A 26605-nucleotide genomic window follows, 5' to 3' on the forward strand; every position below is an offset into this window, starting at 1 on the left:
AACGAGCACACATAGACGATCGGCGGGCTATGGAGCCGCCAACTGTCTATATGTGAAACACCCGGTAACGGGTGTTTGCATTGGTCGGGTCTTTTCTGCCCGTGCGTGCCCGCAGAAAAAAAATGCCGTCTGGAGACGGCAACCCACTTTTGCTGCAGTGCCGTCCGTCTGTTTTTTTACAACGGGCGGACGGCAAGTGGTTAACATTATTATTTTCTTTACAAATGTCATTTGTGCTACAGCAGGTTCTATACATCGTACAGATGTGCCACTTTACAGGCAGTTTAAGGGAACTCCCCAGGCACGATATTTAAAGGAATTTTTCATTTTTATTGTTTCACTTTAAGTGATGTTAAAATCATTGCTCCTTTAAAAACAGTATTTTTAAAAAAAAATGTTTTCACTGATTCCTTTCCCCCAGGTCAGTGCCCAAATCCCCATACCCTTTTTATGGCCAATAAATTGCATATAAGGCTTCAAAATGGTGTCAATTGATTTTCAAAGTTCCAGCCCCATAGACTTGCATTGAGTTCGAGTTCGAAATGGAGCTTTTCCCATGTTCTAAAGTTCGAATTCGAACTGAACAGGGGGGTGTTCGGCCCATCACTACTCATAAGCACTCTGAAAACTGAGAACTCACAAGCTGCAGATGAAGCCATATTTTCTAGTCCCTAAAAAGAGTGTTCACAAAATATATATACCCAATCAAAGTGTCTGAGGGGTGGGGGTAGGAGGGTTGAAGTGTTTTAATGATACTTTAATGGATTTCTTTAATGTCTCATTTCTAACTAGATCAATACGTCCAGCTGACAACCAACATAAAACAGACTGCAGGGGTGATCTCTAAAGATGAAGTACATTTTTTTGCCATTTGTTAATTGAGCAAGCTCCAGTAGGTTGTGCTGGAGAGGTAGCATCTTGTGTTATAAATGTTCAATGGCATAGCTAATCAGCATCTATTGGGTGCACCAGTGATGCATGGCAGGAGAACTGTTTAATATTTGGCACACTTGCCTCTTGCCCCAGGCCTTTGGTCCAAAGAGTTGGAAAGAAGCAAGGATCTCCTTTCCTTGGAGGGATTTCTGAAAATGATGGCTGCTTTAGACTAAGAGTGCTGGCCTAAAGAAAGCAACTGCTCAGACATCATCCTTTTTCAAGAGATGGAAACATTTTATTGTCAATACTCTCACTGCCATGGAGGTCACGGACCTAGTTCAACCCTTCAGGTATACCAAATGGTACCTGGAGGCGGACGTGTCGAACGCACTGGGTAGTCTGAAAACAGTTCAGGATTAGAATATGTCTTTTCAGCCGGATCCTCGGTCTAGACTTTCCCTTTAGATATTTTCATAAGTGTACATTATCTGCCACTGATATGCAATAGGATGTGTAGAGAGATGACAATTCAGATAGCTTGACACATCTATTTTGACACACCTTAAAAAAAAAAAATATGCTTAACTGTATTGGGATATGCACCTTTTATGTAACCCGTAGATATTATCTTTGTTTTCTATTCTTTTTGTTTTATGTTAAAAAGAAAACTCAAATAAAATCTGGTTAAAAAAAAAAAGAAAGCAACTGCAACTTTCCCCCAAAAGATGTGGAAAGTTGAGTGAGGAGAATACACAAGAACCTGCTCAGTTATCCTGCCTTAAAATACCAGGATTAGGATACCACTAGAACTTTAATCTTTACGGAGCTAAAAGCCTGTGGGTATCCAGCCAGCATAGTCTGTGTTCAAAAGGTACACAAAGACTTTCTTAGAAGTGAGAGATTTAGAAGAGATACTTTAGTGTTTGAGACCACTGTAGATCCAGGCTTTAGCAGTGGCCAGCACCCGATGATTGCACAGGTGTGCACAACCCTTAAGGAAAGGATGCTGGCTAGGGAATTAGCTCCTGCTGGGAAAGAGGAACAGGCCATGTTCAGGAGTCAGGAGGACTTCCCTAGAACCTAAAGTGGAGTCAGGTGGTGAGTGTGCTGGAGGCACACTAAAGGTGCCCATACACTGCACAATTCTCGTACGAGAATCGCGGGAAATCCCGCGATCGTACGAGAATCGCTCAGTGTATGGAAGGCATGTGACCGTTTCTACTGTACGGTCGCACGTCTTCCGTCGAACCAGCAGGCTAGAAAATCCGCCGGGAATCGTTCGATTCTCGGCGAGTGAGTGGCCTGCTGGTTCGACAACTGGCGAACAGGCCGGTGTGCGCACGTGCACACTGTCCGTTTGCCGATGATCGCAAGTACGATCTGCCTGTCCAAGATGGGCAGATCGTACGTTTTTTTAAAAGTACTTTACAACCATCGCAAGACTAAGGTCTTGCGATGGTTGTACAGTGTATGGCCACCTTAAGACAGCCCGGGAGGCTGGGAGAGAACTGGTGAGGCTAGGAGAGCCGTGAGCCTGAGGGGCCACCAGTACAAGTGTGGGACAGCACTTCAAAGAGGACCAGTGGGTCAGAAGTGCCCATGTTTAAAGTGGAAGCCAGGAGGCTATTCTTGTGTTTTTTGGAAGCCTTGGAGAAATTTTATGCTGCACAACCCCTGAAAGGGTATCCAAGAGGGATGTATGAACTTTGTTTTGAATAAAAGTGGGCTTGAACCGAAGATATTGTGAGTAGACTGCATTCTTAAGCGCTCACCCTATGTGCTAATATCCCCAAACATCACAACTCAGTAACGTCATTCTGAATCGCTTTTTGGTCCACACCAGAGCCCTTGTTTGATTGACTGTCAACCATTTCAATTCTCTTGTTGTTGCTCATGGCAACCATCCCATTGTGATTTTGTCACCTTCTCACATTTGTTATCATAAGCACATTATTAACCCAAAAGTTGTTGTCAGTAACAACAGCATTACCTGTGCTATTGCCCATGGCAACCAGAACATTACACTTTTTCAATGCATGACACTTTGCACTGGTTTTATCTTTCTTGCAGGTCAGAGGAAACATTTCTGCTGGTAGGCCTTCCAACTCTAAAGAGAAACCTGCCGCTGCAACACATGCCCCCTTGTCTGTAAGGTGTTCAGCAGCAGTCTAGGTCAGCAGATATGTACACCCCATCACTGTCTAACACAGACACATTCTTTACCAATAGTACACCATTCGCCTGGTTAGCCGTGGTACCCAAATATTTGTATTTTTCATCACTGTCAACTTTTTTAACACTTTTACCCATATTATCACTATTGGGCAGAGTAGTATCTATAGTATCATTAAACCTCACATTTTCTCTATAATGAGCCGCTGGCTCTGCAATTACCCCCTGCACATTGTCACCACTGTGAGCCTGGGGCTTTTCATTAAACTCTGAAACATATTCACAAATATCACTCAGTTTTAATTCATTTACATTACAGGTTGCAATTTCATCTGTACCCAGCAGGGCGGCACCATAGCTGCCCTGGGTAACCTCTGGTTCCAGCTCACAGGGCTCCTTAAAGGTTTCCAGGGACACCTCTGCTGCTTTATGCACTGTCTCTAGGGAATTTAACATACTCAGACTAGTGGTCACCCCTACCACATTTACTTTTTGTCCACACAACGCTGGTGTACACTGAGAAACATTTCCATTACTGTTACCAGGTGGTGCTACATTAACCACCTGAGTATTACAACTTAACTCAACCCTGTGATCCGTCAAGCCTGCACCACAATTATCTCGGGACAACTCTGGCTCCAATCTGTTGAGCCCCATGATGGTTTCCAAAGATACTTCTTCTGCACCCTCCTTCACTGCAGACAACACATTTTTATCACCATTTTTACACATCATATCATAACATGCATCTTTGGCACTTTTTAACTCAGCAGTATTATCCTTCTCATTAGCAATACTCTTTAAATCAACATTTGCATTAGCATATGCATTTTTAACTATTGCCTCCCCACTACACAATGCATTATGCAGAGGCAAGTCTCTATCGAAATCTACAGGGGTCACTCCCATTCCACAATGAACAGAGTCCCAATTAGTCTCTTTCTTGGCTGTATTACCAGTCCCAGCAAACATAACATTGAAGACAGTCTTACCCACCAACCCGAGTATACGTAGCCATCTTCATTTGAGTGTGCTGATTTAGAGACTCCTTAATTCGCTTTTCACCTGCCATTCCACCCATACGAACATCAGGTGAAACAGCAGGCAGCTTATGCTACTTAGCACCCTCTGCAGGCACAACAGGAAACTTTCCCCTGTTGCCAGGGGTGATTGCAAACACATCTTTCTCAACAGCAACATTTTTGAGTGTATCGTATAGCTTAGGGCATGCTGCTATCCCATGCCCCTGCTGGCCACATGCAATACAAGATGATGCATGGACATCCCGCAGCTCAGGGCATTCCATCGTATTATGCCCCAACTGGCTACATACATTGCATGGAACACACCAAACCTCATCCAGGTTATGCTGAGCCACATCTCCCTTGTAACTTCACTCTCCTGGTGACACACTCTCCTTGGTTGCTATGGGAAATGGCACCTTCCCACTGGACACTGTTTGACTCTTCCATCTCTCATCAGATTGGATCCTCTCTTCAGGCATCCTTGCTTTGCCACGATCAGGCGACATCCATGGCACATGATTACCGGTGTTACTACCGGCAACCGCCTTCCTCCCAGATTTCCATTTATCCTCTCGCTCTCTCCAGTCATACTGAGTGGGCTTCTCAGTTGCTGGGGTGAAGGCTGCACAGAGCTGGTTGTACCAGTTAACAGCAGACTCAAAAACTGGTGCATTTTTCTCTCTTGCTGGGGCAGCATCCCCATACGGTGTTATGCCTTCTAACCACCAGGTGTCTGCTAGCATCTTTGCACACTACATTCCACAGTCCATGGGAAACAAAATTATAGCACTGTCTCTAAGTGCTTTTCTTTGTCCTGCAGGCCTTGGCTCACCTGCTCTTCACGTCATGCAATCTTTGCTGTCTCAATCATGTACTTCTTTTGCCAATGCTCCAAACTCTGCTCACGACCTGTAACAAGTACACTGTCCCTTTAAATGTCAGTTTTCTGCATTCAAAACAGCTTCTGCGAGAGCTAGCGCTGTAGTGCCCGCATTCTCCACCAGTTGTGATGTTTGGGGATATTAGCACATAGGGTGAGCGCTTAATACTCACAATATCTTCGGTTCAAGGGCTCGGTAGCCCACTTTTATTCAATACGAAGTTCATACATCCCTCTTGGATACCCTCACAGGGGTCGTTCAGCATAACATTTCTCCAAGGCTTCCAAAAAACACAAGAATAGCCTCCTGGCTTCCACTTTAAACATGGGCACTTCTGACCCACTGGTCCTCTTTGAAGTGCTGTCCCACACTTGTACTGGTGGCCCCTCAGGCTCACGGCTCTCCTAGCCTCACCAGTTCTCTCCCAGCCTCCCTGGCTGTCTTAAGGTGACCATACACTTTACAACCATCGCAAGACCTTAGTCTTGCGATGGTTGTAAAGTACTTAAAAAAACGTACGATCTGCCCATCTTGGACAGGCAGATCGTACTTGCGATCATCGCAAGCCTGCCCCCTTGAGGGGGCTTGCAAGGACGGCAAACGGGCAGTGTGCGCGTGCGCACACCGGCCCGTTCGTCAGTTGTCGAACAAGCAGGCCACTCACTCGCCGAGAATCGTACGATTCCCGGCGGGTTTTCCAGCCTGCTTGTTCGATGGAAGACGTGCGACTGTACAGTAGAAACGGTCGCACGCCTTCCATACACTGTACGATTCTCGTACGATCGCAGGATTTCCCGCGATTCTCGTACGAGAATCGTACAGTGTATGGGCACCTTTAGTGTGCCTCCAGCACACTCACCACCTGACTCCACTTTAGGTTCTGGGGAAGTCCTCCTGACTCCTGAACCTGGCCTGTTCCTCTTTCCCAGCAGGAGCTAATTCCCCTAGCCAGCATCCTTTCCTTAAGGGTTGTGCACACCTGTGCAATCATCGGGTGCTGGCCACTGCTAAAGCCTGGATCTAGGCCTGGGGATCTCATCTTCCCTCCTGAATCACCATGAAACCTCCCAGTTCTACAGTGGGGTTGCCACACAATACCACACCACGTTGTGGGAATATCCTGATGTGCACGTCACCATATTGCAATATGCAATAATCTAGCTCTGGTTTTGAGCTCATTATGACCAACACCAATCCTTTTACACCCTGAGAAACAATGCCTGGGATTGAATGTGCATGGGAAGTAGGAGTGCTACACTCTCAGGGAGTTATTGACACTTTGGGCATACAGGTATTGGAATGAATGATGTAGGGCATCATTCAACCTGGAAAAGAGACAGGTCTGGCAGGTCAGCGGAAGATAACACCACAGAGGAGGTGAGTATTGCAGTCTGGTTTGCTTTTTTATTTTAAAGTCTTAGTTTAATTTTTTACTTATTTTAAAAAAGCTGGAGTTGAGGTTTAAGATAAAATAGTATACAAAATTGATCAACATTTTAGCAAAAACTGAGCATATATAAGCATGTCAGGATGTTTGGTAATACATGCTATTCACAAAGGTATTTATTTAAATGTGTTGCCTTGCATTATCAAATTTGTCACAATCCACATGAAAAAATGTAGATAATAGTGCTTGAACATTTAAAAATAAAACATGCTCAATCAGCAAATACACAGTTATGATAAAAACTCATTTTAAAGATGGTTAAGGTGACAGTACACGGCTCGTAATTGAGCTATGTTTACTGTAAAACAGTGCTAAGATCTCACATCTGCCCTTGACTCTTTAATCAAAAGCTTTCTCTTTATGAAGCATTTAGCAAGGCCAAGTAAGACACCTTGGGAGACATATTATATCAAGCAATTATGGAAATAAGTAATAATGACCTGTTTAAATATTCACTGTATACATTGCATGTCACATTAAAACCTATGAAAATCAGCATTCGTTGCTTCATTATAAGCTCCAGAGGTATGTATTAAGCTCCCACACAGTGCAACAACCTAGGAAAGCTGTAATTATAATCATGAAACATTTAGCTCCTGCTGATGGGTGTTTCAGTGCTTTTGGGCATGTGTTTAGTGGGACCTGAGTGATTACAGAGGTCACAAGAATATGCGGATAAGATGTACACTATATTAGCACATAATATTAGTTGGGATGTTTAAAAGTTTTAGTAAAAGTATGTAATTAACAAATCACAAAATATGTACTGCTCTTGTGTATACTGTAGAATACATTGGGTTGTAGACTTGGATGATAACTATTTTAAAATAAATTTCTATCACCATAGTAATAGTTGGAGTGCTCAGTGCCCATTTTCCCTATCTTTGTATCATTCCTGCCAGGTTCTCTCTTAAATTTAGGTTAACATGATTTTGAAGCTTTAGGCCAGGGATGGCCAAACTGCGGCCCTCCAGCTGTGGTGGAACTATGAATCCCATGAGGCTTTGCAAGATTCTCACAGCCACAGACATGACTCCCGGAGAGAGATGCTTCATGTGATTTGTAGTTTCACCACAGCTGGAGGGCCAGAGTTTGGCCATCCCTGCTTTAGGCTTTCAAAACAAAAAAATGAAATGCCTCCTAAATGGTAAAACTATTGAGATATATGTATATACATTAATAATATTTTTTTTGTAGAATTTACATTTGTTGTAATAGCTTTTTCTCATCTAACTGTGCGCAGCACCATATGTTTTTTGTTATATGATGTTTTATATAAAATTTGAATAATAATCTTATGTTAAAGAAAATAATAATTTAGTCTGTATTTATAAAGCTAGCTAAGAGGATGTGACAAAAAATCTCTCCAAAGCTCAAATCCCCCAAACAAGTTCCATTGGAAGGTTTACCCTCTGTTTATGTTCTGGTGACAATACATCATTTTAGACTTAACTTGAAGTCAAAAGGCAGTGGTCACCAGAACAAATATTGAATCTCCCTATCAGTGACATATACAGCAAAAAACAAAAACAAATAGGTAGTTCTACCTTTCCATTGCTTTAACCAAAACTAAAAATAAAGGCTGCACTGTGGTATACAGGACCACTTTTGTGTTTTTGGAACAACACATCACTCTTTCCTGTGTAAATGTGAAGACACTTCAGTGCCATTTTATCAGGAGAAAAATAATAGCAAATAATCACAGTTTTCTAGCTTAAAATTTTCTAGATTGAAAACACAGTTTGCACCTCTATATTTTAGCGTGACGCTTTAAAAAAATTAGGAACAGTCAAGCTACAGTAACAAACTGAAACAAAATCAGAGAGGTACACATAAGCCTTTCTGGCTAATAAATGTAATATCAGACATTTGTAATGTCTGCTCTTAGGAAGCACTTTTACATTTTAAGGTTAAAAAATAGTGCAGATCAGTGAAAAACATACTGTCATACTAGCGAATAGCTGCAATTGTGGCCCAGAAGCAAACAAACCCATTATCAAACTTTTGCCCCACACCCTTAGTGTAGATAGGCGACTGTGAAAGCATTTAGTGTATTGATCTAATAGCTAATATAGATATAGTTTGTCATGATGTATATTTCTCTGTCATTTACTGTGAGGCGCACCCTTGATAAAAGACCAAACAGAGCCAGTGGTTATAGTGCTATCTATAGGAGTAGGATGCTAGATCCAACCTGGAGAGGACCCTTACAATGAGTGGGTTTGCAACCTGACCGGCCCAATATTATTGGTTTGAGGGTGTTTTTTTTGGTGGGTATTTTACCATTGGCCAAAACTCCTCTCTTCCTCTATGGTTCCTGCCTGGTGGTCTCTGAACTGTCTGCCTCAGCACCCTCCTCTGAAGCCCCCCTCAGGTATTGGACACTCCTCCAGTTTAATTCCTTAACTCCACTATGGAGGATTTTGTCTCTTTATGTTGTTCAGGCTCTATCTTGTCCTAAATGCAGGACCAAAAAGGGGCTATCTATTTCTCCCTTCAGATCTATCTATTAGGGAGTTTTTATATACCCCAGGAGTGAAGTTAACAGAGGTATTGGAGGTGGATTCCTTGGATTCCAACATGAGGTGGAGTAGTAGTAGTATTTCACATAAACCTTACTTTGAGTTGTTTCTATCTTAGTTTGCACTGTATGTGAAACACTAATTTTGGATAATTTGTCACCCACCACCTCCAAATCTACAGTCACCTATGGTTCTCATAAGCAGAGACATGGGCCAAGTTTTCCCCTTATCATTCAGAAAGTTCAGAATGGAGTCAATTCACTACTTTTTAGAGTCCATATATCAAGGGGCTTCTTAGCATCAATAGCTATACAGGATGCATACTTGCATGTTCCAATTTTCTCGAGCTACAAGTGGAAATGCTTGAAGTAAACTACCTGCTGCGCAGGGTGAAAAGATACATTCTGACTCTTCCGCTGTCTAAATTTCAAGCATTGACAATTAGCAGGCAGGCTATCTGAGATGTTAAAGCATGAATCAGAAATAATGGTCTATCTACCCCGAAGTCTTTTAACAACTATGTGGGGAACTTCAATACTTTATATGCAGGAATGGTGGGAGGGAGGGTGACTTGTGGCCCCTCCTGTTCAACCTCTGATGGCTTACAAGACCTTAATCTGGTCCTTGTGGTTTTATAGAAACCATAATTTGAGAATATTAGATACAATATGAGATTCCCTTGCTGATCTCTAAGCAAAGGAAACTCAAACTCTTAAAGGTCTTTTTTGGTAACCATACCTTCAACTAGGAGTTGGAGTTAGTATTTCTGTCTTGTAAACCCTTGATCTTAATGGTTTACAAGGACAAGTGGTTTTGAGACCAAAACTCACTTTTCTGGTTGCAGCTTTTCACTTCAACTAAGAAATTATCCTTCCTTCACCTTATCCGACACCAGTGCATCTAAGTTGGAATTGCACACCATGGATGTAGTTAGGGCCATTACAGTTTACCAGCAGGCCACTTCATATTTTAGAAAGACAGACTCTCTATTTTTCATAAATGATGGTCCTTGTAGGAGACTCACAGCTTCTTCTTCTACCATCCTTGGTGGATTCAACAGACCATATCACAGGCTTATATAATATAGTGTAAAGAGCTGCCTTTCCAGTTACTGCTCATTCGAACATACCAACAGGGGTGTATCTACTGCAAGGCAAACTAGACATTTGCCTAGGGCAGCACTTTCCAGGGGGGCACGAAAAAATGCTTCCCCCAAACCATTTAGGTAAGAGGAAAAAAATAAATTATATTATAAATTATTCATAAATTACTGCCAGTACTCCTGGACCTGGTGCTTCTTTGCCTGGGGGACCAACGTGTCCACCTATGCCGCCTACTCCAACATATATGTTGGCTGCAGCTCCTTCCTCTTCTTGGTCAACATGCTGTGCAATGTATTGGTGTGTGTGACTTTTGTCTGGATGCACTGGCAGTTCGTGCACCGGACCTCACTGGGAAACCAGCACCCAAATATCTGACTTCAGGCAGCGGAGGAGCTACCATAGGACCCCAGGGCTGAGATCCAGATGTCATCGTTCTCATCGGCACCTCCGTGGTGGTGAGTCCGGGGATGTGCAGCCTATAAGCTCCATGCAGGGTTATGTCTCTAGAGCGGGGCAATCTATAGAGCCCAGCGGCCAAGGCAGAAGATGGGTAACTGCAGAATTAGAGGGCCCAGCATATTAAGGAAGATCGGTGTTGCAGCTGCAGAAGTAGACACTAGCACAGTGGGGCAGGGCAGGAGAGAATGGGTATTGTAGCTGCAGAACTAGGGAGCCCATCAAGCCAGAAATGGAGAAGGTGGCTATTGCAAAGGTAGAACTAGAGCGCCCTGCTACGTTGATAGCACAAACTGTCGGAATCTAGATACACCGTGTGCGGTGTATACTGCGACTGACAGGTTATGCAAAATGTTTTAAACAGGAAGGGGTGGGACTAATTTAGATTAGGGATGGGGGTGTGTGGATGCTCAGGTTTAGTCTTGCCTAGGGCAGCACAAAACCAAAATACATCACTGCATACCAGTCAGAACTTTTTGGGCTTTTCATCATTAGGTTTCAGTGTCTAAGGTCTATAAGGCTACAACCTAGTCTTCGGTCCAAAACTGTACAATTATGGGGCTGCATCAGTGGATGCTAGAGGTGGCAGTGTGAATCACCTAATTCGGCATGGGTTCAACCTGTTTATTCTTGCTGGGGTATTTTGCCCACCCTACTTGGGTGGGTACTGCTTGTGGACATCCCACTGGTTTTGTTTTATTCTATCAAGGGCTTTGCCTCTCAGGGAATGATAGAGAAAATATAAAAATTTGCGCTCGTTGTAAAATGTTTATCCCGAGTTTACTGAAAAACACAGCTCCCACCTCTCTTCAGTTGTGGTTGGACCTGTTGCCAATTTGTTTATTTTGTTCTTTATGCTGCTTGCTGTCAACTGACTATTTTGACAGTTGTGGGTTTAGGCCAGTGATGTAGTCATTCCCCTAGAAGCTTTTTTGTTGCATCTAGCATTCTACTCCTGTAGATAGCACTATAATCCACTAGTTTTGTTAGATCTTCTGTCAAGGGCTGTATCTCTCAGTGAGCTCAGAGAAAATAATTATATGGTGAGTCCAGACAATTATATTATGTATACATATTTTAGATTTGACATAAAAACAAGTTGGCTTCCTTGAACAGTAAAGATTAGGATCACAGTCTACTTAGACTTTGCCCCACCCTCTTATCCTCTTTTACTCTAGCAGAGTAAACATGATTTGGTGCATTGTTATAGACAGAGGTCAGCAGCTCAATTTTTTTCCTGGAGACCTTTATTACCACTAAAAAGGGTAATGTATAAAAATAAATGTTATAAAATGTATACCTGTAATATGTAACTTGTTTTATGTGCATACCAAATAAATATAGTGCATTTGCTTTACCTGCAAAACTGAAGCTCCACTGTGAAGAAACTGCAAACCACTCTCGGCCGAATCAATTCCACCAGTAGCAAGAATAGGAAACCCAGGAAGAGCACGGGCAATCACAGAAACTGCTCTAAGAGCAATAGGTCTGATGGCATTCCCTAAAATACAAACACAACATCTATATGAAACTAAAGAAGAAGGAAAAAAGGGATAGGAATAAAATGAAAAAGAACGTAAAGCAGAAACCAGGAAAGGAAAAGTAAAAAAAGAAATGAGGTTGAGTAAAAGAAGGGGGTAAGGAAGGAGAGGAAATAAGAAAAGGGGAGGGAAGGAATGAAAAGGAAAGAGATAAGTAAATTGAACAGAACAAAGGGGGAAAAAAGGGGAGGCAAGGAAGGAAAAAGAAAACAAAAAAGAAAAGGATTTAGGTGTAAATGTGTTTTGTACAGCTAGTAACCTCAAAATATATTTATAAAGTGCATTTTCAAAAGTGACGCCAGCAATCAATGTACATATTTATGATAGTAAATATGAATTTAAAGAAGTATGTGAAAATTAATAAGAAAAGGAAATGGAGGAGAGGGAATAAGAAAAGGAGAGAGAAGAACAAATGAATAAGAAAAGTGGAAGGAAGCAGAGGTAATAAAAGGGGAGGATGAAAACTAACAGGAAAAGCAAAACTTGGAAGAAAAGAACGGGAAAATAAAAAAGGAGCAGGAGAGAAGAAAAGTAAAATAAAACAAAGAAAGAAAGAGGTGGGAAGGAAAGAAAAGAAAAAAGGAACTGAGGGATGTAAAAGAAAAGGAAAAAAGAAAAATGATTAGGTATACAAGTGTTTTGTGCAAACAGTAGACTCAAAATATATTAATAAAGTGCATTTTAAAAATGATCAGCAATAAATGTTGCTTTGTACACTTTTGATGATATGAGGAAGTGTGTGACTGAAATGTGTAGATCTTTGTAAAGAGCTTCTAGGACTGACAATGTTTCTATAATAGCTGGAACATTCATTTCTAAAGTTATTTTTATAACCAGTATGTGACATCTAATATTTCATTAAAAAATCTTTTGTCAGCCTTCAGAAAAATGTGCCACAATTAGCTCCTGCAGATTAAGGTGCTTAGTAATTAGTGACTGCTGCAGCCCAAAGCCTCTCCTAAGTGACATTTGTCCCCTATGTGCCATGTACAGGCACATGTAGTCCCTCTTAGCAAAGTTTGTTCTTAAAAGAAGAACTTTGGGCAAATAAAATCTTAACCCTTGCCGTGGGGCTACTCCCACACTGCAAGGGTTAAGTGCTTATTTTGACTTACAATTACATTAAAGAGAGTTAAAATTACAGTTATACTCTGCGGACCTTTAGACTGATCCCTTCAGCCTCTCTCCCTCTTCTACTCCAACAATGGCATGTTGGACCTTAGACCGTTGGAGTGGAGGGGGAGCGAGGCTGAAGGGACCAGTCTAGGAACTAGCCAGAATGTGGTTTGGGTGAGTATATCTGTGTTATTTTAGCTTCCCAGACAAAATGAGCACTTAACACTTGCAGTGCAGGTGTAGCCCCACTGCAAGGGTTAAGATTTTATTGGCCTAATTAGGTGCAAGAGCTGTGCAGCAAACATGTCAAAAACCACCATGTAAAAAAAAAGCCTATTAAATTCAGTACCCTTGCATGTAGACAAGTATTTTAAATATATATTATTGCATTGGTCACCATTAAAAAATAATTTGGTGCCCATTATAGTGTTTATGTAAATCACAAAAACAGGAGAGTAAAAATAAAAACTTGATACTGGTGCAACATACCATTTTTCAAAAATGTCTCCAAAAAGTTATAAATATACTGATTAATCAGCATCAAACCCAACTAAAAACAACATCCTCATGTCCTTTATTTTGGATTATGATTTAAACAGAACATCATTCAAGCCACAGCTGTGGCCCTTCATATAAAATGTTCATGAAATTGTTCCCCATATACACAATGTTGTGCAGAAAAACACAGCTCAAAGGTCAAGGTTTGAACATACCCTTAAGCAGGAAGGCGAGAAAAAAAACTATTAATTTCTTCCACCATAATGATACATTTCTTACTCTGCTCTCATTTTCTGTCAGCAAGCCTTCAGTGTTAATGTACAATACAATAAATCCTAGCTGACGCACAGTATGATGTCACGACTCGCTCCCCCCATTTGTTTACATTCTGCCCGGAGCTGTCATTTTGTGGCGGGAGTTCGTCGGTAGCGGATGGGTTGGTGGCCAGCAGAATTTTTTTTATTTCGCCAAGATGGTGAGAATTGTTCAGCATGATTGATGAGGACCTACATTGCTGGACGACATGATTGACCTTTGGATTGCATCGTTGGACAATTGTATGGGTTCTTTTAATAATAAAGTACTTGTCAAAAAAAATACTTTTTTGTTCAATTAAACAACTTTTTCAAGGTGTCATGTTTTGATTTACTATTTTAATCACTTTTTGGTGTTTAGGGTATAGGGGTAACAACTACTTCTTACTCATTCAAGGGGGGTGGCACCCTTTATGAAAGGGCGCACGCAGTCGAGTCCCTGTGCCCGCAGACCCCCACAACTACTGGGCCAAGGGTGTGGGGAAGAGGCCCTTGTCCTCAATGGCATTGGGACAAGGTGCTTTTCCAGGGCTGTTTACTTTGGCTGCTGTACGCAATATTGAGAATAGTGCATACAGCAGCCCTTCGGTTTGGCTGAACCGGAGAGTTGCTGCAGGCAAAGTGAGCAGAAGGATTAGCCGAACGTTCTACAAAATTTTTAGCCTCTTTAGTGAATAATCCCCTAATCTCTGCTCAAGGTTGAAGTCCTGTCATATATAAATAGATGATAGATGTTTCACTAAGAATTAGAGGCACAACGTTCAATAATTTAATACATCTCCATACCACCAGGATCTGCTTCAATCATCGTTTGAACAGGCATGAATGATGTAATTGCAGAAAAATACTTATGACCTGTTCTCTATAGAAAATAATTGCTACCACCTTCTACAGACAATTTCCAATAAATCTCTGAATGAAATAACAAGCAGCTTTGATAATCAGGAGAGCACATTATGGTTTTCCAGAGAAGACCAATAGGGTCAAATTTTTGCCACTCACCACAATCACCTCTAACAGTCAGGAGGCTACATTACAGACTCTCAGAGCCCTATAAAGCCAAATTCTTACCCTCAGATCACATGCACCTCTGTCACTCAGGAGTGCTTATTACAGGCTACCCAGAAAGTCCTATAAGGTAAAATCCCTACCCTCTTATCACAAGCACTTCTGACAGTCCGTACAGTCTATTATTGGCTTTCTGAGAAGCCCTATAAGGCCAAATCCTTACAAGTGATGTAAGGTGCACCACTTGCAAGGACTAAGTATGACAAACCTTATAATGAAATCAAAGAAAAGAAAAGGTGCATATTAGACATATGGAGCCGCAAAAAAATTGTTTCGTTTAGGAGATTATTTATTTCGTATTTCCGAAATTGGGTCTTGTATGTGTTTCGTTTTGAGTTTCGGATTCGTAATTCGGATCGGATTCGTAATTCGGCTGAATTTCCGAAATTTGGGTTTTGCACGAACGGACGAATGTTCGTACGCACGTACATAGCAGAATTGGCACAGTTGAAATTTCTGGTTGCTGTGCTCTAGTCTTCACTATTAACCCCTTCGTGACTGACGACGTACAGTGTACGTCGCCAGCACCGGGGCTGTTTAAACAGACTCCCGGCGACTTTTGCCGCCGGGACTCTGTTTAAACTTGTAGAGCCGACTGTCGGCTTTACAACAGAAGCGATCCTGGCGACTTACCTGTCGCCAGATCGCTTCTGCGTCCCGAAGAAGGGGCCGCCCCCCCCCGCCGGACACCATTTTATTCTATAGGGTCTTGGCATTCAGAAAATATATAATGTTGGGGGGTTTTACGTCATTTTCAGGCCTAAAATGTGGAATATAACATGGGTGCAAAAATTGAAAAAAGGGCCTCAGTCATGAAGGGGTGAAAGGGACATTAAAATCCTTTTCTCAATTTTTTTCGGATCCGGAATTTCGGATTCGGATGCTTTCGGATAAATTCGGACATGGTACATTTCGGAAATTTGGATGCTCCAAATCCACGAATTTACGAAATTTGGTGCGAATTTAGATTCGGAAAGAAATGAATCGCACATGTCTAGTGCCTATGTCAGAAGAAAAAGACACATTGATACTGCTCTAGGCTGTTCACTTTGCATGGGAATTTTACCTTAGCTAGTGAATGAGGTGAAGCTCTCATCCAATAATTTCCAAGCAAAAATACTGTTTTTTAATGCTCTAGGCACGTGATTGGACATTCTTTGCAAAGTGAAGCCACATTCACTAAGCTAAGTGAAAGTGAACAGCCTATTTGCCTTTAGTAAATCATCTCCAATGGTTCTAATAGCATTGTGCTCACTAGGAGAATGGTTAGATCTTTCATTTCGTGCTTTAAAAGGTACATATTCCACCACCTATAGCCAACCCTATACCTTAACCATCGTTAGTGAATCTCAGTTTAATCTCACAAACAAACTCTATTCTAGACATTGGGAAGTGATCGTAATCACTTTTTTAAAATTCTGCACAACCCGACCGTCACAAGCTGTGCCCCGGCACATTGCTTAAATTTACTGGGCTGTGTATGGCCATCCTAAGATAAACAAGGTTACCCCATGTATAAGTGAATGAAAACAACATGCACATAAAGCTAACAACATAAACCATCGTCAAGTCAAGCACTTTTACAAATAGCCATAGTAAAAATCAACAATCAACCCAGCAATGTTACAGCATGCCATCTGGTCCATAAAGATGGAACTATGTAAACTGACAGAGCTTGTCTGATCAAGTTTTATAGATTTTGTGCTATTTCCAGCTCTGTCCTGTAGGTGGCTTCCGCAAACTGTACATTTCAAGCAACTTGTTAACAGTATTCTGCTGCTGTCATATGCAGATAATTAGCAATTTCTTCAGATAACCAATTTTGGTGGAAATAATTGTAATAGAATGCCCTGGACCAACTTTTAGAAACTGTAATAAACGTGTTAAGATAATCTCTGACATTTGCAAATGCCATTAATTCACCTTTCCTTTTGATAATACAGTGGCATTATGTTTAAACAATTACTAGATAACACAGCAGTTTAATGATACAATGTGCTATGCAGAGCTCTTGGAATATATTAAATGTTTGGGATAATGTTTTGGGGACAGAACATAATATCATGGTTCAGCCTGGTAGGTGAGCTTGCAGTAGCTGGCATAATTAATTGCTAAGAAAATAATCCATGGAAGCTAGTGTTATTATTTGAATGCAGTTTATGAATCTGTGAACTTTTGCTGAAACACCCCCCCTCCTTTAAATAGACCTAGTAATAACATTAAATTAAAAAATGTATTATCAATACCACCGCCTGAGAAAAATGTTGTTGTTAAACACATCATCAGAGAACTAAAAGAGGTTAATATTGGGAACTGATTCCACACGTTGACACCTAAGTGATTTAAAGTGTGATTTGAAGATTCACCAGAAGCGCTTTAATGCTCCAGAACAGGATTATCATTATATTCAAGTGGGCTTGTTCACACCTGAACATGGCTTTGCTTGCAGCTCACCTCTCAAAAAATACATGAACTTTTTTGGCATCAATAGACTTCAATGGGAGTGCCTAAAAAATGTGTAAAAAAGATGCGTAACATGCGTTTTCAAGCATTTTCTCTCCTAGTAACTAGCTTTCCATTGGCTAAAAATAATTTTAACATGTGCAAGCCTAAAATGTGCTCAAAAGCATGCTATAACATCTGTACGAATGCTCAAATATTAGGAAGATCACATTAAGATGTCAAGGATACTCTAACATTTGTATATTTACTCTCTACTGGGAATTAAAAAATGTTTTCTGATTACTTTCTTGAATTAAACTGTGCTAATGAATCCCTGTTGAAAAGACAAGAGGGCACTCTCTGAACTCCGTATACAAAAATATGAACTGTAAAAAATGGAAATGGTTCTTTACAGTGAGAAAATACATATCCTTTCCTTTGAATTCAGGCTGTCATGGACCCGCCCCCAGCATGTGACTGGAAAGTGAAGGAGAAGCAGGAGAGTGATGAGCTTAAGTGACACTAAACTCAGGAGCTAAACCTTAAAAATGCATTCACGTACCTTAACTATTAAGAAAAACGTGTCTTATTTGTGCATCACTCAACTTTTTTCCCCATGGTGCCTGTGTGTGTTGTAAAGTAGTCACCGCCCCAAGCTCGCTCCCCTGATGGACTACAATCCCAATACAAATGAGAAAAATAAACGTGAGATTGTAGTCCATCCCGGGAGTGAGGTTGGAGTGGTGGCTACTTTACAGGACACACAGGGACCAATGGGGAACAACAGTAGCCACCCTCCAGAAGGAAGGACAGTGTAAACACAAATTCAGAGATGATTTGAGAATCTACAGCCGAGAGATACACAAATTAACTACATTTGCGTTAATAGTTAAAGTACTTGAATGCATTTTCTAATTTAAATCCTGAGTTTAATGTCACTTTATCGCTCTGTCATTCTGATTTTTCCTCCTACCAGCATGTTTCTTGTCAGCACTAATTGGCTTCTTGTGCTGCTTCTTCCTCTCCCATTCTGAGCTCTTCTGTACAGGGACTGATACCAAGTCAAACTAAGATACTTTTTTTTGTGTAAAAAAAAAAAAATGTATTAATGTATACACCATTGCAGTACATCATTGTATGTCTTTTTATATTTTTCTGCAGTTGAGATGTAAAGATCAAAGTAAATTGAGGGGAATTAGAAACCAAATGATGTACAGGCAACAGTAGCTGTCTGTGCTTCTCTCTTGGCAGTGCATAAAACAAGAATATGTGTAATTTGACACAATGGATATTTGTTAACACATTACAAGTATCCTGGAGCAGCTTGGATAAAACATTATGTTAACAAAGCTAATGATTTCACTTCCCTACCTAATCCTGTTAGGTACCTTAAAGCTAAACTTTAATCTGCTAATATTTTGCCTTCCCTGGTTCCCTCTTTCCCCATTCATCAACATATTAATGACATTACTAAACATAACCTTTCTGTACGCTTCTCTATGGAGTGCAGGCAGATCATGGCTGCTGGAAGGGGCTGGCAGGGTGCTGTACATAGCTTGAGAAACATTTGGAAGCGGTATTCTGGAGATCAAAAACCATAAAAGTTTAACCCACATCCGTGATTTACATATAATGCTGTCTACTCAGTCTTGTAACATAATATTAACTAGCAAAAAAAGAGACAGTACCCAGTGATAAAGGATCACTGGGAAAAGATTGTTACCACCAAAGACTGGGACGTTTATGAAAGTATAAACATTTTTTTTTATTATAACTTTTAAAATTGTTTGAACAGCACCATTATTTTGTCTTCCTTGAAAATCGTAAAAACCGACAAACGTTTGTCTAAAGCTATTCATTCACACTTTCTCTCACAGCAATGGGCCCCACACACACATGGCAAAAATAGGTCAGCATAGGATATATGAACTAGGGAAAAAGGTAACACAAAGGAGGAAGAAATTCCATTAGTGTTGCAGAGAAACCATGGATGATGAAAAAATATAAGCCGGGATCATAGGGAGAAAGGTTGCTTTAAAGTCCCACAGAAAGGAAGTCCTTTAGGAACTTATGTCCTAAGTTGTTTTGGTTAGGTTACTGTAGTGCAACAGTTCTCAGATGGATACAATGTATCTCAAGTGTTTCTTTCCTTTTTAATTTAAAAAAGCTAGGTTGACTAATAAGAAAGCCCAGCAATCCCTATGCACTTCATGACAGCTCCGGAGGACTGAAATTCCACACCTTGCTATGTCTACTTGGAGAGTGAGATGTCTCTCTTCTAAGTCCTTTAGCTTACTCATTATGCTCCATGTATGTGTAAACCCTGCTATTTAGGTCTGTATTCACCACATGCCCGAAATGCCACAAATCACAAATACAGCTTCTGGCCTAAAAAGATAAATATGAAATGTTTATATGCAATGTTTCATAGTTATCGGACCAAACAAAGTGTCCATAATGTTATATTCATGAACATATTACATACATAAAGAGAAAAATATGGAAAAATTACTTTAAAATTAACTCACTCCTTCGAGCACTCAGTTGCCTTGTTCAGCCTTGTGTGTAATCTATTCATAGCACTGCAGTAAGCCAGCTATCTGAAAACCTAGACTACCAGACTTAAACTTGCCACCTGCTGGCTGCGAAGGATAAATATAAATATATCTATATGCATATTTACTTGGCTAACAAAAAAATAAAAAATAAAAATTGTATATTTTTACTTCTGAACATAATACATATAAAATATATGAAACACACTATACATTACTTTTAACAATAACTAATGACAAACCCAGAACAAATTTGGTAAGATTCATTTAAACCTCAACTCCGTAGAAAACACTATGTCAATCCACATGAGTCTGTTAGACAAGACTTCAAGTTAATTTAAAAAAGGAAATATGTACTCTTTCCAAACCCTATTGCTGCCATCACACTAAAATATTAATGGGATTACTTCTTAATCAAAACTTTATTACATTTTAACATCTTTCATTTATCATCTCTTCCACTAGTTGAAAATCTTGAATGATAAATCTTGAGTAACTTTTTTCACAAGATGCATTAAGATAAATTAGAGGTTTATACATTGTGTACCTTTTAAATGTCGACTGGACTAATTTTATGACAGATTGCTATAGCAGTGTGATAAAAATGAGTTACAGATTAGCCGGAGGTTTTGGGACAAGCTCAGAACAATACTATAAGTAGTAGAGAGAATGTATAGGTTTTTGTACATAGCAAACGTTATAACTACAAAAACAACAAAAAAACTCATTAGTGAGGGAATATCACAAGCACTAACACTTTGTAACAAGAAACAATGCTCCTGAGATATGATCTGGAGAGACCCTAAAGGTGCTTCCCTTGCTGTTGATCCAAGCCCCACTTTCATGGTAAGTCCAGCCTCTTTCATCCAGATATACCTGGGTAAACACTAGGGAACATTGCAGTGCAGATTATGTAACAAGGTACTTTTCCCTCCTTACTCACATGGGAAAATAGCAGCTGTGGGCTAAGATACTGAATTTATTTTGATTAAAAAGTGCTTCAGGTAATTGACTCCAGCTGGTTCCCTAGCTGTTGTTATTACTGATGCAGCAGGCTGGGTGGAAGGAGTGATGCTACAATTGTCAATACATAATTAGGTGCCAATTTTAACTTTGCAGAGTCAGTCTTCCCACAAGTGAATCTGGTTTTAGCTAGAAAGTTAAAAAAAATATCTATTGAATGACCCACTTCATCTTTATATTTGTTGATCTCCGTCAGAAAGATCTCTGCATATGATTTCCACAGATGACCTAATTGTTCGGCAATTATGATGAAGTATTACTTCCTCTGTTGAAGTTCTAATTCATTATATATTAAAGCGGACTAAACATCAGATTTTTTTAAGTGCCTGCATGGGAAGTAATGTGTATAACATTTTAGTACTCACCTTATCTGTTCCTCTTTCCTAAAGCATGTTCAAGCATCATCCAGGGTCAGTATCTACTTGCTAGACTAAGATGAAGGCGCAGAGATGACACAATCATGTAAATTTTGGTGCGTGTGAAATGCCTGGTTGTCTTCATAAAAATCTAAAGCATATCAGCCCCTGCTGCAACCTCTCATCTTGTCGCTTAATAAAGTTACAATGTTGCAGTGTGATCACTGAGGGAGAGGAGACTGATGAATTGCCTCCTCCTGCTTGCAGTAGATTGATGACATCATCTCAGCCTAGGCAAAGTCACTTGACTAGCGCTGAAGGAGTGCTTCTTAAAGATAAAAGATTGAGCTTTTTTAAAAAACATATATTGTTGGTATGCATTGTGATTTGTTAGAAATGTATTCATGAAGACTAATAACGTTACTGAAAGGTTAAGTTTAAGGAGGATACATTAAAAATAGGTTATCATCTGGGAAATGGAGTGGTCTAACCTCTGTAGTGAGTGGGTGAGTTAGCCCACAATCATTTATTGATAACTACAACATTTTGATTTTGGTGCACTGTATCAGAATATGCCAAGTAGCAAAATAACAGTACAGTATATGAATTTTAGAAAAACAATACAAAATGTTCTTAAAGATTAGTTTAATAATTGCATATTTCAGCACATGCTGTGGTTGGATTGCTGTCTACAATGGACTAAAATCCAAAGGTAAGACAGATCTCGGAACACCATGTAAAACTATATAATGATAAAGAAAGGTTACACTAGATGGTAGGTGTCCAGTTAAAGTAATGTTAAGGAAAATTGAACACTGAATAAAATCCAATATTACTGTCACAGTCACTACCCTATTCATCATATCCTCCACTCTACAGAAATCATCAGTAAAATCACTTACAATACAGAAATGTTTTTTTTCGCTTCCTCTAAAGGAAAATAAGTCTTCTACAGACTACTTTTTCTCAGAAGAGAATTGTTCTAAAAAGATGAGATATCATAACTCTTTTGATGGAAATGCAGATTATTAGAATGTTCTGTAGAAGTTAGCAACTTGCTTTATTCCCAAACCTCAATTGGTAAAAAAAAATGACAGCTTGAAAATGAATGGAATTATAAGGAAATTCATCTGATAACTGATGTAGATATTAAAATAAAGACTGAAAGATAAAGATGAAAAGAGGAGGTGTTCTTACATAAGTCAAACTTTACTTTGCAATTCTAGTTTTGCAAATAGAATTCACTGCTTTTAAATGAGTAAAGGGAATCTTTTGTGTATTACTAGTAAGTGTGCATTTGTAGAGTACATTTTACATGGAAAGAGTTTTTTTTTACAATTGTATATGCTTTATCATCATTTTAAATTATAATTTATCTTCATTGGTGCACCCTTTAGAGTTTAACTGGAAAACAAACATGCAAATGGCATTAATGCTGAATGACGAATTGAGAGGCCCCTAAAAAGGGTATCGTTTTCCAGGCTATGATCAGGTTGTAAAGGTTTCAAACAGTAACATACATCCAATAAAACTCTAATGGAGTAGCTGTCTTCTGACACAGGACAAAGTAGGCAAACACATACTCTATCCAACTAAAGAAGCACAGTCAACCAACATAGCAGGCTTGAAAATGAAGATATTCATGCTCCTACAAAGTCAGACATGCACCTATTCATCCAAAGTAGTCACCACACTCCCCTGTTTCTTGCTGATTCTTTTAGTGCTGCTGTATTAATCCATATAAATTGCTTTTTCTCAGGTGCATGTGTAATTAGCCATTATAATACCCCACCTAAATACTATCCAGAAATGGAAGGCACACCAACCCAGCATAACAAACACCTCCAACAGCAATACCCCTAATAACAAATTTGAGTCCATAGAGTCTACCCAATACACACCATATTGAGAACCCATCAATTGTAAAGCAGCAAACCAATTAGACATGAAAGCCACTGAGAGAACATATTCAATATCAACAACATAATAAACCAGAAAAAGAAGGCACTTCCTGAAGGTCATTCCCGTTGTACTGATTCCTAGGAATAGAAAGGGGGATATTAGTGGTGGAAAAACAGGCTGAGGGCAATACATCCAGAGAGTCTAAACCAAGATTATGATCTAAATCTGTTTGTATACATGTATATAATATCATTACTCTAATCCCTATGTTTTAATTATACAGGAGCGATCAGTACTACAGGGATGACCTTCAGAATGCAGAAGGCAATACAGCTTACACGAAACAGGGACACCCAGGAATAGTCCAGGCAGGTTTGCCCTGCACTTTTATTAAACAGGGGAGCAAACAAACACAGTTTTAACACAGGAGGGCTTTGTGCAGCATGTTCATAGCATAAAACATAGGAAACATCTGCTTGTCTGTCCCACCAACTAAATTTATGTCAGTTCTTGACAACAGGGTGCCCCCTAATGTGTTCCACTCTAAACAAAAAGGCAGTCTGCCTTTTCACCCAGCAGCAGGCATTCACAGCAGAGAGAGAGCCCTGAGCATCAGTCATTAATGAGATCTAGCTACAAGGTAAGATATGGACCTAAGATTCAGATTCTGAAACAAGAAAAAAAAATTGTGTTCTCCATATCAGAAACTGGAGTCCTCACCAGGTGTAGGTGTGACACACTTACACACAATTTGCAATGGAATGTTCCCTTAGCTTAGACATTTCACTTTGCAAAAAAATACACAATCATGGGCAAGGGAAGTAAAAAAACCCTGTATTTTTGCTTGCACATTATAGAATGATGGAAGTCAGTAGTGCTTTACCTCATTACTGAGCTAGGGGAAAATTTCCTTGCAATGTGAATAGCCTATTTGTCTATGGTAAATCAGCACCTAAGTGTTGAGAATGAGAACACGGATGTTTTGGTAAATTTCCAATTTAATTTTTGTAATAAATATTTGTATTAACCATTTAAAACTCTAATATTCTCTGTATTTTAAGGAGTTCAACTGGAAGTATATTTTTCCACATACTGTACATGAATATGTTGTCAAAATGTCTCTACTGACACCCACACAATTTTTTAAAGATATCCCCGATATAATTATACAAGTTACATTTTAATTATACTACTCCTCTACTGACAGTAATTAGCATGAAGGAAAAAAACATTAAAGACTTTATTTTCAGCAACAGGAATCTAAATTTAAAGGATTGTCTACCTTGTTATAAGTCTTCAGTCAAACACGAGCAAAACAGTTCCCAGGCTGGATAGAATCTTGAGTATCTAAATAGCTGCAAAGACTTCTGTTTATCCCAATCCCCCAGAAGTAAATAAGATAATTCAATGTGTCATTATATAATTATGACAGTTGGTTAATTGGGTCTTGGTGATAATAGGAAGCTAAAAATCCTATCCCTTTTACTTATATAGGGCCTGCTGGCTGGTTTTCCCTTTCTCTGTTTGGAGGTCAGAGATTAAGAAGGCCAAAACACTATGGGGTCTATTCACGAAGCAGCCGAAGGATCTAGCCGTAGCTTCAGCTGATCCTTCGGCTAGCTTCGGCCCCAGGACCCCTTCGGTTCAGTAGAACCAAAGGGTTGCTGTACGGGCTATTCTCTATAGCCCGTACAGCTCCCGAAGTCGGCCGGGCGGCTTAGTCGAGCCGAAGGCATATGCTTCGGCTCGATTGAGCCGAGGTGAAAGCCGAAGCTGGCCGAGCGACCGGCCAATGGCCGGCCGACAGCCTGCTTCTGACAGCTGAGCGGAGCGAGCCGTGATCTTATGGCTGCCTCCAGGCACTTGCAGAGGGACACTGATCTCCAGACAGCCTAACTCTCCCAAACGCTCCCGGCCGCCCAGGGGAGAGAAACACTGCTTTTTCTTTTTATTCTGACACGGAGCTGATGGCTGGCGTCAGAATAAAAAAAAATTCACCATTGGAATGCCTCGCTAGATTCCTATTGGCTATTTCAATTTGCAATAGCCAATAGCAAACTAGCTATAGCACCCGCCCACTGCTGCAGTTCTCCATCAGGTCCCCACTAGTGATTGACAGCAGCAGAGGGTGGGTGCAATAGCTAGTTTGCTATTGCAAACTGAAATAGCCAATAGGAATCTAGCAATGCATTCCTATGGTGAAAATGTTTTTTTTTCCGTTTTTTTGACGGCTGCAGAACCGTCGGCCAATAGAAAACAGTTGGGCAGAGCTAGCTGTCACTGCTAGCTCCACACAATCATTTTCTATTTATTTTTTTGTACTTTTTAAACATTTTTTCTGTTCTGCTGGGTCCCACGGAGGGACCGAGTAGAACAGCCAAGCCGAATGCCGCTCAGCGCGAAGCCACCCGATGTACGGGTTATTTCAGCCGATGTACGGCTGAAATCAGCCGTACCAGCCTGAAGTGAATAGCCGAACAGCGTTCGGCTCACTTCGCTTCAGGTCGGTCATTCACTCAGCTACCTACAGCAGCTGAGTGAATAGACCCTATGTACTGATCAAAAGTACCCTTTGAGCAGAGTTCTTCCAGAAGGATAAGGGTTATCTTAAAAGTTTAAAAAAATATACTACCCACCAAACTGTTTGTTCATTTCTAACCCTGGGAAACAAACTGCAAGTTTAAGTCTAAAAATATGACTCAGTCTCAACAAGTAGTGCCAATGGTGGCTGAAAGGTACATTATCCTGACTCACCCCTAACAACCTAAGCAACAACCCGCTCCTGACAAAGTAGCGTTGGCCTAAAATACATCAAGCCTTTGACACCAGCCCTTTCTCAATCTCCAAGCATTTTCAGTGACCCTTCTGTACAGGTCTTATCTGCATATATTGCTTCTGAATATTTATCAATTTCCTGATACAACTATAGAGCAGCTCATGTGATCCAGCAACTTGTTAGCACTTATCTGCACTTAGCACATGATATGTTTATATACATTTTAGATATATTTTATGCTGCTGACATGCTGAGATTATTGCGATCTAGGTCATATCAGTACATGGCTTCATGTGAGCTTTCCAACTAGAAGGGAGATATTAGGCATATTAATGACTAGTGATTTAAGATTTAGTATTTGGGGTAATTTAATTGGTTTTAATACTATGTGTATTGTGGGAGGGATGCCACTTGTGAGTGTCTTGCTTATGTAGTTTGTATTTATTGATTTGCAAAATACAAAAAAAGAATTTATATATGTATATATATATATATATATATATATATATATATATATATATATATATATATA

At 40.1% G+C, this 26605-nt stretch overlaps 1 protein-coding gene across 1 annotated transcript in view; it reads right to left on the reverse strand.

Moving 5' to 3' along the window:
• DPYD (dihydropyrimidine dehydrogenase) overlaps positions 1-26605 on the reverse strand; it is a 582181-nt gene that overhangs the window by 139469 nt on the left and 416107 nt on the right. Inside the window, exon 16 of the mRNA XM_018567128.1 lies at positions 11841-11983. Coding sequence (XP_018422630.1) covers positions 11841-11983 — 143 coding nt within the window. The remainder of the gene's footprint in view (positions 1-11840; positions 11984-26605) is intronic.

The sequence above is a fragment of the Nanorana parkeri genome, unplaced genomic scaffold (genome assembly GCF_000935625.1).
Source record: "Nanorana parkeri isolate BGI_ZX_2015 unplaced genomic scaffold, ASM93562v1 scaffold1012, whole genome shotgun sequence".
Lineage (NCBI taxonomy): Eukaryota > Metazoa > Chordata > Amphibia > Anura > Dicroglossidae > Nanorana > Nanorana parkeri.